The sequence below is a fragment of the Fukomys damarensis genome, unplaced genomic scaffold, assembly GCF_012274545.1.
Source record: "Fukomys damarensis isolate Sample0158 unplaced genomic scaffold, DMR_v1.0_HiC HiC_scaffold_26, whole genome shotgun sequence".
NCBI lineage: Eukaryota > Metazoa > Chordata > Mammalia > Rodentia > Bathyergidae > Fukomys > Fukomys damarensis.
The window spans coordinates 25829351-25839453 of NW_022900938.1; the positions used below are offsets into that span (position 1 = coordinate 25829351).

The window sequence follows — 10103 nt, forward strand, 5'->3', positions numbered from 1 at the left end:
TGCATTGATATGTGCCAGGTACGCAAGATGTATTTATATTTATTGATGGAGTAACCAAGTGAGCATGAATGAACGAGTGCAGCAAGCCTGATCCTGGCGTGGAGGTGTGAAATACCCACGGCTGTGTGCTACACTTAACTGCAATTTAATTTCTCCATCTTTCCTTCCAGTCAGTGTTGCCTGTGAACCTCCTCACCGTTTCCGGTGTGACAATAGTCGTTGCCTTTATGCTCACCAGCTGTGCAATGGCGTGGATGACTGTGGAGACGGAACTGATGAGAAAGAGGAGCACTGTAAGCAAAAGGCAAAGGGAGTGGGAAAAACTGAGAGTGCCCAGTGGCAGCTTTCACATACACCTCTGGCATTTTGTGTTGCTCTCCAGAGGCTTGAGTTGTATCTATGACAACATGTCTCTACTGACAAAACTGTTTACAACACCACAGAAGCGCATGCATTTCTCACATGCAGCCCTGTCTTCTTCCTATTTCATTTGAGCAATGTTGCAAATCCCTTAATTTTTCCGTCTTTGCTTTCATGCTTAGTAAGCTCTTTCCCCCCCTTTTTTCTCACGAGAAAATGAAAACGAACACTAAATAGTGGCTGAGTCACATTTCACAAGTTAATGGGGTATTTGTTTTCAGAGTTGGGATTGGGTCACTCTTCATCCTGGAGTTGCTAATTGCTCATCTGAGCTTATGAATGAATGTTCATTGTCAATGCCCGGCTGAAAAGATGCTGTTGAGTTAGGCAGCTCTGGGATTAATGGAGTTTATCTAATATCCTTCTTAAAATCCAGAAGAGAAAAATGATAGATTAAGGTAGAAGTTTTAAACTGGTTGTATTTAACATTTTAGGTATTTAAATTTTCTTCATACTTTGAGAATGTTTAAAAATTTATCTATTGAAGGAAAGAGTTGATTAATTTTCTGGGCAGTTTAATTTGCTTAGAAAAAAAATTGAGTGTGGGAAATTATTTCCAGAGGCTGCAATTAGTATTTTTTCCCAAGAAGACACTACCTGGGACTACTTTTCCACTTTCCATCTGTCGTACTAAATGGCCTCACCATGGTGGCCTTAGAATGCTCAATGCCCTCCCATCCAAGGATGGGCTGTGTGTCAGAGAGGGGTTGACACTGGGATCTCTGGGCATGGACAGTCACGTCTCTCGGTTCCAGGTGTGGTTCTCCTTGGTGGAACAGATAAACTAACAGTACAGATTTATCTGGGCCACTTGCCCTTGGTAGTGGTAGAACAGGAAAGCAGAGTAGCAATAAACATTCCATTTGGAAAGAAAAAATTAGAGATTTCTTACAACCACATGTTGGCATAGGACCACCCTGATTTATGTTTGCTATCTTGGGGGAATCATTAGCAGCATCACTTTCACTCTCAAAACTGAGCTGGCTTGGAGAGGAAGTTATATGTCATCCTGTGCGGGGACTGCTAAGGGCCCTGTGTGGGCAGTGCAGAAGATTTGCGTAGCTCGTGACACCACTCAGAGAGGAGTCCCCGTTTCTGTTGATCCTTCTTGTCCCTGACTCTATCCTTGGGTGGGTTTTCATTGTCCATTTTCCTCCTCAGATAAAGAGACAATGGGGAATAATTCCCTTCTTAGACAAGAACCCAGTTCTTGCTTGTACAAGGTTAGGGACCCAGGAGTTTTGTTTTTCTCTTTAAAGTCTCAAACAGTCATAGTATTTTAGATTATTTGGGCATATATCTCTCTCAGGACTCTATTTGACCTATATCCAGTCAGTTCTAAAGGTTAATAATCTTGTTCATTGTTCCTTTTCAGACATAGGTCTGCAGTTTGCCTTATTTCTTTGCTTGCTTTCTCCATTACACCTCCACATGAATTGTCATTTACATTGAACCCACCTAGAAAAATGACGGACAGTGATCCATCCAACTAAGCAGTTACTGGGCCTTTGTGTCTCAAACCCTTTTAAACTTCAGATTCTTCCCTTTTCTTTTTGGAATCTTGATGCAGTCAACTTTTCCCACACTGTGAATTTTAGGACTTCTCCTTTCATTTCTGCTTACAAATCTTCCAGTTCTTGCTTGAGTTCCTCTCTCTTTTTATTTTTTTGGTACCGGGAATTGAACTTGGGTCCTTGCGCTTGTAAGGCAGGCCACCGAACCGCTGAGCTAAATCCCCGGCCCCTAGTTCCTCTCTTTGTATACTGCCTTTCCAAACTCAGGGTATCTCAACCAGGGCACATTGTTGACATTCTGCTTCCTAATCTCTATGTATTGTCAAGTTCAGTAAGTACATGAACCTACCTTCTAAATTTTCTAAGGCAACAGCTTTACTTAGTTCTTTCTTATTGCACAACATAGATCTCCATCTTTTCTGCCACCCATATCTGTTTCCTCATTGCTTGCCTCTTGACTTTTGAGCTAATGCCACATATTTTAGGTTTTTGTTGTAGACGTTCCCTACTTCTCTCATCACACTATATTATTCAGGGTAATTAATACTCCCTACCACATCCCACAGTCTTAGTAGTGGTACATAACAAAGCCTTCTTTCTCATTGCTAGCAAGGCCCCGCCAGGCTGCAGAGCTCCTCCACCTGTAGCTTTGCCACCTGACATGCCTGGCTGCCAGGGTTGCTGCAGCAGCTTAAGAGACACAGAGGACACAAGGGTTTTTTAACTGCTTCATCCCCAAAGTGACCTGTACTTCTTCTAACTCATAGCCTATAGGGTAGATCTAGTCACATGGTCCCAACCTACCTGCAAGGGACACTGGGAAGACAGCATTTACTTGGTGAGCAGCAGTTGTCTCTGCTACAGGGGGAAGCATCCTATTTCACAGGAAAAAAGGGTTTGATTTAAACCTGTTCTTAAATTACAGGTAGGAAACCAACCCCCAAGCCTTGTACAGAAAATGAATTTAAGTGCAGCAATGGAAATTGCATTTCACAGCACTATATCTGTGATGATGTTGATGACTGCGGTGACAGCTCTGATGAAACGGGTTGTAGTAAGTAAACATTTATTTCCGAACACCAGCACGGTAACTCAGGCTTACCTAATCAAAGCATGCAAAAAACAAAGCACAGGATAACCACTTAGTTCTCTTTTGTTTACCTTGTGCTCGGAACTGCAGTCAACCTCACAGCTGCCTGTCATTGAGCACAGTGATGTTGTGCTAACGTTTGACATGGGTTATCTCATTTCATCCTGTAGTGATCGTATCATTTAGATAGCATTTTCAGAACTACACAAATGAACCACTGATGTAGAGTCAACGAAATTGGCCAGGCCTCACTGTCATTGAGAGATTGAGTTGAAATTTGGACTCTGGTCTGCCTAACTGCAGAGCACAGCCTCTTTGCAGTGTACCTCTTTGCACCTTAGAGCTACGTGTTTTATTAGTCTGCACATGGTTTTTTCATCTTAAACCAAATGTGCTGTCCTTGACACATCTGAGTGGAGTTGATGAAGATGGGAATGTCACAGGCCCTTGGAAGGAACATTTATTTTAAGAAGGGAGAATTTGTGTTAGAAGAGGGGTGATGGATATAACTAAGGGGTGGTTCCAGTTCAACATCTTGATGGAAATGTTGGACGGACATAGTCCTCATTTCCACGGTTGTAGTCCCTTTATAGCTAGCTCATGAAGTCCTTTTTCATGCCTTGTTTGATTAGCTGCCTAGGCTCACTCCACTGGGTTGTCTGTTTGTGCTGAAGTTCAGAAGGCCTAAGTGGTGTGCTTGAGGCCACACAGCGTGTGAGAGGCAGAACATGGATAACGGTGTGACTCCAAGTGGGGAGAGCTGGCCGCAGCCCTTATGTTGGCACATCATGACCTCTCCAGGCCTCAGTTTCCTCCTAGGAAAAAAAGATTTTAATACTTCAGGAGCCTTAGACTTAGCTCCATGCTCTTTCAACTTCTTGCACTTTGTTCGATTTATTTTTGAGGCATCCAGAGGACTTCATGGAGACGTTTCCCCTTTGTGAGTTACAGAGGGCTCTGAATAACCACACTTAGGGAGCTGTCTACATTGTATCATCCACACCTTCTTGGCAAGTTATTGACATGATGAAGTGACTTGATTAGATATTGAAAACGTGAACGTGACATAATTTGCAAAACTGCGTGGTACATTTGGGTTTTGACCCTCAGACTGATATTTGAGAAGCTCCAGGAGTTTAGAGTATCTGCGTTTTGGACATCAGTCAAACACTGCATTCTCTTTGAGTTGCCCATGCCAGCAAAAAGGGCTTACAATCCACTACAGTACTTTCCACTCAAATGGTATTTAACTCAGTTGGGGATTATTTAAAGGAAATAAGTAGCATGGACATTAACATGGGTCTAGAAACAGCTTCTTTCAGATATAAAGTGGATGTGTGGTGTGGAATTCAGTCTTACTGCCAGGGGCTATTAATTTGACTAGGTGTAGAATTCTCACTTACAATACCAGTACTTGGGTGCTGTTAATCGCCTTTCCTTTCTCTATGTCCTCCTTCCTCTTCTTTCTCTCCTCCTCCTCCTCCTCTGTCTTCCTCTTTCCTTCTCTCCTTTCTTCCCTTCTTTTTCCTTTCTTTTCCTCCCTTTTATTTCTTCCTAGTCCTCCTCCTCCTTCCTCAATGTACCCAAGATTTGTTTAATCTATTAAAATTTGAGGTGTACAACATGATATTTTGATAAACATAGTGAAATAGTTACAGTATTCAGGCAGGTTACCATATTATCATCTCATGCTCTTTCTCCCCCCAAATAAGACCTATGCAGAGAGCAAGTTCTGGCACGATTTTAGAGGAGACATCCTCTGAAAATGAGCCCTGTTACATCAGACATGTGCTGTCCATTGAATGTCATTGAGTTTTATTGATAGATATTTTTCATGTTTTGAAACTTACTTGATTTTACTCTGTTTACTATTTAAACTGATGTAGTTGTTATGCCTCAAGGAAGCATGAGTTCACCTCATTAAGACAGAGAAGTGGAAATCTGTTTGGATTTGAGCCAGGAGAGTCCAGGTTCTTTGACTGAAATATTCAGGAGCTGTGACCAAGAGATCTTTCACTTGAAATGCAGGTGCAGCTTGATGCCACTGTCCCCAGGGAACAGAGCCACTGTTCCAACTCCCTTGTCCATGTTCACCTTTGTCAGCCTCTCTGTAAGACCCAAGTTTGGAGGGAGATGGACAGTAAAGATGAAAGAAGAAAACTAGTAAGAAAGACAAAATTGAAAGCCAAATGGATGGCTTGGATAGATCGTCTGAGTATTTTTGAAGCCTGTGGTACATCCAAACATGTTATAAACTTCCTTTCCATGTACACCAACTCATGGTGATAACAGCAGTTGTCCAACAGGACTGTGCATTGTTCTGCACCTGGCCAACACCTGAGGCATATATGTCTCATATCAAATGATCAAATGGTTGTGTTTGGCAAATTATGGTCCTCTTGTCACTTTATAAGTCCCTTCTATTTGTGGTTTTGTCCTAACCTAATCAGTTCCTTTTACTTATATATCTACCTACTTATACATCCACCTGAGTTGCAGAGGTGGTGGTGATAATTGTCCCTGGCTTCATAGTTGTAGGCTCCAGAGTTGGTACTGAGGTGAGTGGGCAGTGCTGTGAATAATGGGAAGTCACTTCAGTAATCATCACATACATTGTATAAATGGCATTCACATCATTCCCAGAAATCAGAGTGCACATGTCCCCTATCCTCTCCGGTTGTCACACAGTTGGCTATGAGCAGGTGCTCCTGCTAAGATAACGCTGAACTGTTCATTTGTGGCCGGTCTAGTGCGTACCTTTCATTTGTAATGCTGGAATTTTGTTTCTCAGACATCGGAAACGACAGAACGTGTGCTGAAAATCTGTGTGAACAAAATTGCACCCAGTTAAGTGAAGGTGGATTTATCTGCTCCTGCAGAACTGGGTACAAAGCTGGGACTTCAGACAGAAACTCTTGTCAAGGTAGAGTATATTTTCCAGGTTCTCTACTGACTCCCTTTTATTGAACCTCCATTTCATTCTCTTAATGAGTCTATGCTTACGGTTCTCAGTCATTAAAATACTCAAGAATGCTAGTTGTTTTCTTCCTCTGCATCCATGCTGTCTTGTGTACCTAGCTCAGTGCTTAGCATATAGACTGTGCTCAGTAAGGTCTGTGCAGTTGAGGTGAATGATGAAAGTCTTGGTGATGATGGATGCTGATGTATTAGTATTGGAAGTCAAATTTAAAAACGAAGTACAACTCAAGGTATATTTCTGTCTTATGTCAGACAATACATTTTTATTATACACCTACTTAGATGAGCCAGAAATTGGTTCCCTCAGGTGTAGCATTGGAAGGCAGTGAGACTGTCAATGACAAATATGATTTTAGTGTTCTTTTGTTGTTTTGAGGTTTGTTTTTTTTTTTTTTTTTTTTTTTTTTTTGTTTGTTTTTTGTACTGGGGAGTCAAACTTGGGACCCTGCACTTGCAAGGCAAGTGGCAGAACCACTGAGCTAAATGCCAGGCCCTGTGTTTTGTATTTTGAGATAGGTTCTTACTATGAAGTTTAGGCTGGCCTTAAACTCACTATGTACCTGAGGCTGGCCTTGAACTTACAGGCATGAGCCACTACATCTGGCTTTCGTATTCTTTATTATATATATTTACTGGGTCTAATTTAAATGTCATACTAAGACAATTATGAGTTCTTTTGGGTACTTACACTTTGAAGAACTCAACTGAAAAGCCAAATCAATGATTCTTGTTTCTGAAGCTACTTAACAGAAGCGAATTGATATCAAGTAATAGCATTATAGATGCTTTCTGAAGCCAAAATTTGCTGAGCTACAGCTTTCTGAGCACAGCAAGATTGTGTATCATTTTGAGGAAGGTCTCAAAAAGCTGCCTGGTTCCACACCCCAGGTTTAACACTTACCAGAATATTTCTTTAGAAAATACTCAGCCACCCTGTCTCTTCCAATATAAAATGGAGCTAACAGTGTGCTTTCATAGTGTTACAAAGGAAAGCGAATAATTTCATATCTAATAGTCCCCCTGATGGGTACCCATCGAAGATCCTGAAGCCCTCCCTGTCCATGCTATGCTAAACTCCCTATATATGCTGCTTTCTCTGAAATGTATACCCAAACCTATACAATGTTTTTTCCTATATGTACATGCCAATAATAAAGTTTAACTTATAAATTGAGTGCAGTGGGAGGTTAACAATAACTAAAAATAAAATAGAACAATTATAACAATATACTGTAATAAAAGTTATGCCAAAAAGAAAAGATATGCCAACATGAAAAAATAATTTGCTCAGCTGTTGTATGAAATCATGCTGCCTTAGTGAAAACACTGTCTTCCACTGCTGAGCAGCAGTAGTGACAGTGTCTGAAGCTTAATAAATGTTCCACAGATGTTTGTATTGTTGCTTATTTTCTTCTTCACTTGTGGTCTGTATTGTTTTTGCATATGGATTTGAACAGGAGCAGATGTTTCATATTGGTTTTATTTTGCTTGTAGACATCAACGAATGTGAGGAGTTTGGAATTTGTCCCCAGAACTGTCGAAATACCAAAGGAAGTTATGAATGTTTCTGTGCGGATGGCTTCCGGTCTATGAGTACCCACTATGGAGAGCGGTGTGCGGCCTATGGTACGAAGGGGGCGTGTCAGGATCAGTTGGCTTTTGGGGAAATCAGTGCTGATGAGTGTGATGTATCAGCAAACAAACTCCTGACACTCAGAGTCTTAGTTTTAATTTGTTGGCTACTTCTCTTCCAACACCTAGGGAGTCTCCTCCTTTCTCTTTCCTCCCTGCCAGTTTAAGACAACTACTATCTCTCCACAGATAAGTAGGAATTAGAACAAGAGGCAGGCATCATCTGTTATTCTGGACATAGCCTTTTGTTTGCCTTGATGAAAGCTTTAAAAAGTGGCCAAGACGTTACCCTCCAGAAGCCTGCCAGTGGGATGGTCACCAACACAAGGGGTATGACAAGGTCCTCTGGCTCCCACTTCACTGAGGTCAAGATCTGAGGCCACGGGACCCAAGACAGACACAAAATACACTGAACTGGAGCAAATCAAGGACGCTGTGCTGCTGGGACCCTCTGTTAGTGCTCATGGACTGTCAGTCGCAGGAAGGAGCCTGGTGTTTCAGAACTTGACTCATTAGTTCATTAGTTTTACATTTTAGGTCAGTGTCAGTACCTCAGAATCAGGCCAGATAAGAAGCATCAGTGAGTACTAGACAGGAAAGACCAAAAACTAGAAAAAAGAGATACCATATTCTAAATTTCAGAGGTATGATATAAAACAGCATATCCTAATTAAAAAGGGAAGGGCCTTTATTTTGAATTTGGTATTTGTACTGGAGTGTAAGATACTTGGTAAAAATTAGCCTTTTAATGTATAAATTAAGGGCAAAGTGGACCAAAATGTTCTTTAATATATTCATGTAAATTGGGCTTTTAAAGCATTCATTTGACTAGCATACTTTAAATATTTTATCCTCCAATATTTTTGACAGTGAATAAAAACTAAAGTGAAGGCATTTGAAAGTTGGTAATTGAGCAGCAAATTTTAAAATGTTTAAATCATTTAACTAAGGGGCGGACTGAAATGAGGTAGAATATTCATATAAAACAGAGTATCAGGATGGGTAAAATATATAAAATGAAAATGTAAAAGTTACTTAAATTATACTTGATTGACACTATGCAAGTAAATTTTAAAAATTCTCAACACTCTTCTTGGGATGAGTTAGCATTGAAAGATCTGCTTTAGGTAAAGAGAACTTTTTAAAACATTAAGAAAAGAGCTGGGCTTTTCCTCATTAGCTAGAATCTATATTGGATCATGGAGATGATTACCTGCTAGGAGAATCCTAAAACCTGTCAGTAAAGAGTAAGAAAAGAATTCATTTTCTGGTGAACTTTTAACGAGTCTGTGAATATTATATATATATATATATATTTTTTTTTTTGGTCTGTTTTAATGTCAGTGAATAATGGGGGGAAATGCAATGGAAATGAGGATTCTGTGGATCAGCCTTGCCTAACCCCTCACTCAGGACAAATAAAGAATTGATAATATCCAAAGAGAAATTTGAGCTCAGCACCTGAAATAGGGACAAGAATTGTCCACAGCCATGGGTTTTGCAATCCAGGTGGATAAGTAGCTTTATTTATTAACAGAGACTTCAGATTCCCAGCAAACTTCATGTTTTTCAAGCAGGGGAGTACCTGCTGTGTATTTTTATATCCTACTTTGTGTTTGTAAAGTTCAGGTAGAGTTGAAACAGATAAAGTAATCCTTTGTTTGTTTATAGGAAACTCTCCTTTGTTGCTACTGCCTGAGAATGTTCGAATCCGAAAATACAATGTTTCATCTGAGAAGTTCTCAGAGTATCTTGAAGATGAGGAACATATCCAAACTATTGATTATGACTGGGATCCTGAGGGCACAGGCCTCAGTGAGTATCAAGTTTGGCATGTGTTATTGTTGGTTTTAATTGACTTCGTTGAGTTTGTAAGAATATTTTTTCTTTTTTCCTTTTTTGAGACAGGGTCTCATTATGTAGTGCAGGCTGGCCTTAAACTCACTGTGTAGCCCAAGCTGGCCTCAGACTTACAGTGATCCTCCTGCTTCAGCCTCACAAGTGCTGGGATTACAGGCGTGCATGAAGGGAATTTATTTTTTAATGGGTGGCTTTTGTTGCATGAGTGGAAAAGGAGGCTCCTATCCAGCATGCTCCAGATGCCTTGCAGCGGCCTTGGGTTCCTGCCAACTTTCCTGAATTTTCTCCACATCTTCTTCCCTCGTTTCCCTTGTCCTTGCTCAGGCAGCTTCTGTTCTGCTTTGCCATTATCAATTTGGAAAACGTCTGCTGAGACTTCAAACTCCCAGTTCCAGTGTCACCTCCTCTGTGACATCTGTAACCCTCTGGCAGTTTCAGGAATGCTCACACATGAGCCTGTAGCATTTTGCTCATTCTTCTCCTGGAGCACGTGCTACCTTGAACTTCGGAGCTAGTTGTTTATATATATTTCTCCCTATCCCCTAATCGTTTGCTCTTGGAAGACAGAGAGATTGAATCTAATTCATCTCTACATGCCTGGCACCTGA

At 40.8% G+C, this 10103-nt stretch overlaps 1 protein-coding gene across 1 annotated transcript in view; it reads left to right on the top strand.

The window, feature by feature from the left end:
- The window catches only part of Lrp2 (LDL receptor related protein 2), a 162265-nt gene that overhangs the window by 132521 nt on the left and 19641 nt on the right, over nucleotides 1–10103 (top strand). The window contains exons 62-66 of the mRNA XM_019204954.1: nucleotides 171–293; nucleotides 2860–2988; nucleotides 5816–5947; nucleotides 7498–7629; nucleotides 9307–9450. Coding sequence (XP_019060499.1) covers nucleotides 171–293; nucleotides 2860–2988; nucleotides 5816–5947; nucleotides 7498–7629; nucleotides 9307–9450 — 660 coding nt within the window. The remainder of the gene's footprint in view (nucleotides 1–170; nucleotides 294–2859; nucleotides 2989–5815; nucleotides 5948–7497; nucleotides 7630–9306; nucleotides 9451–10103) is intronic.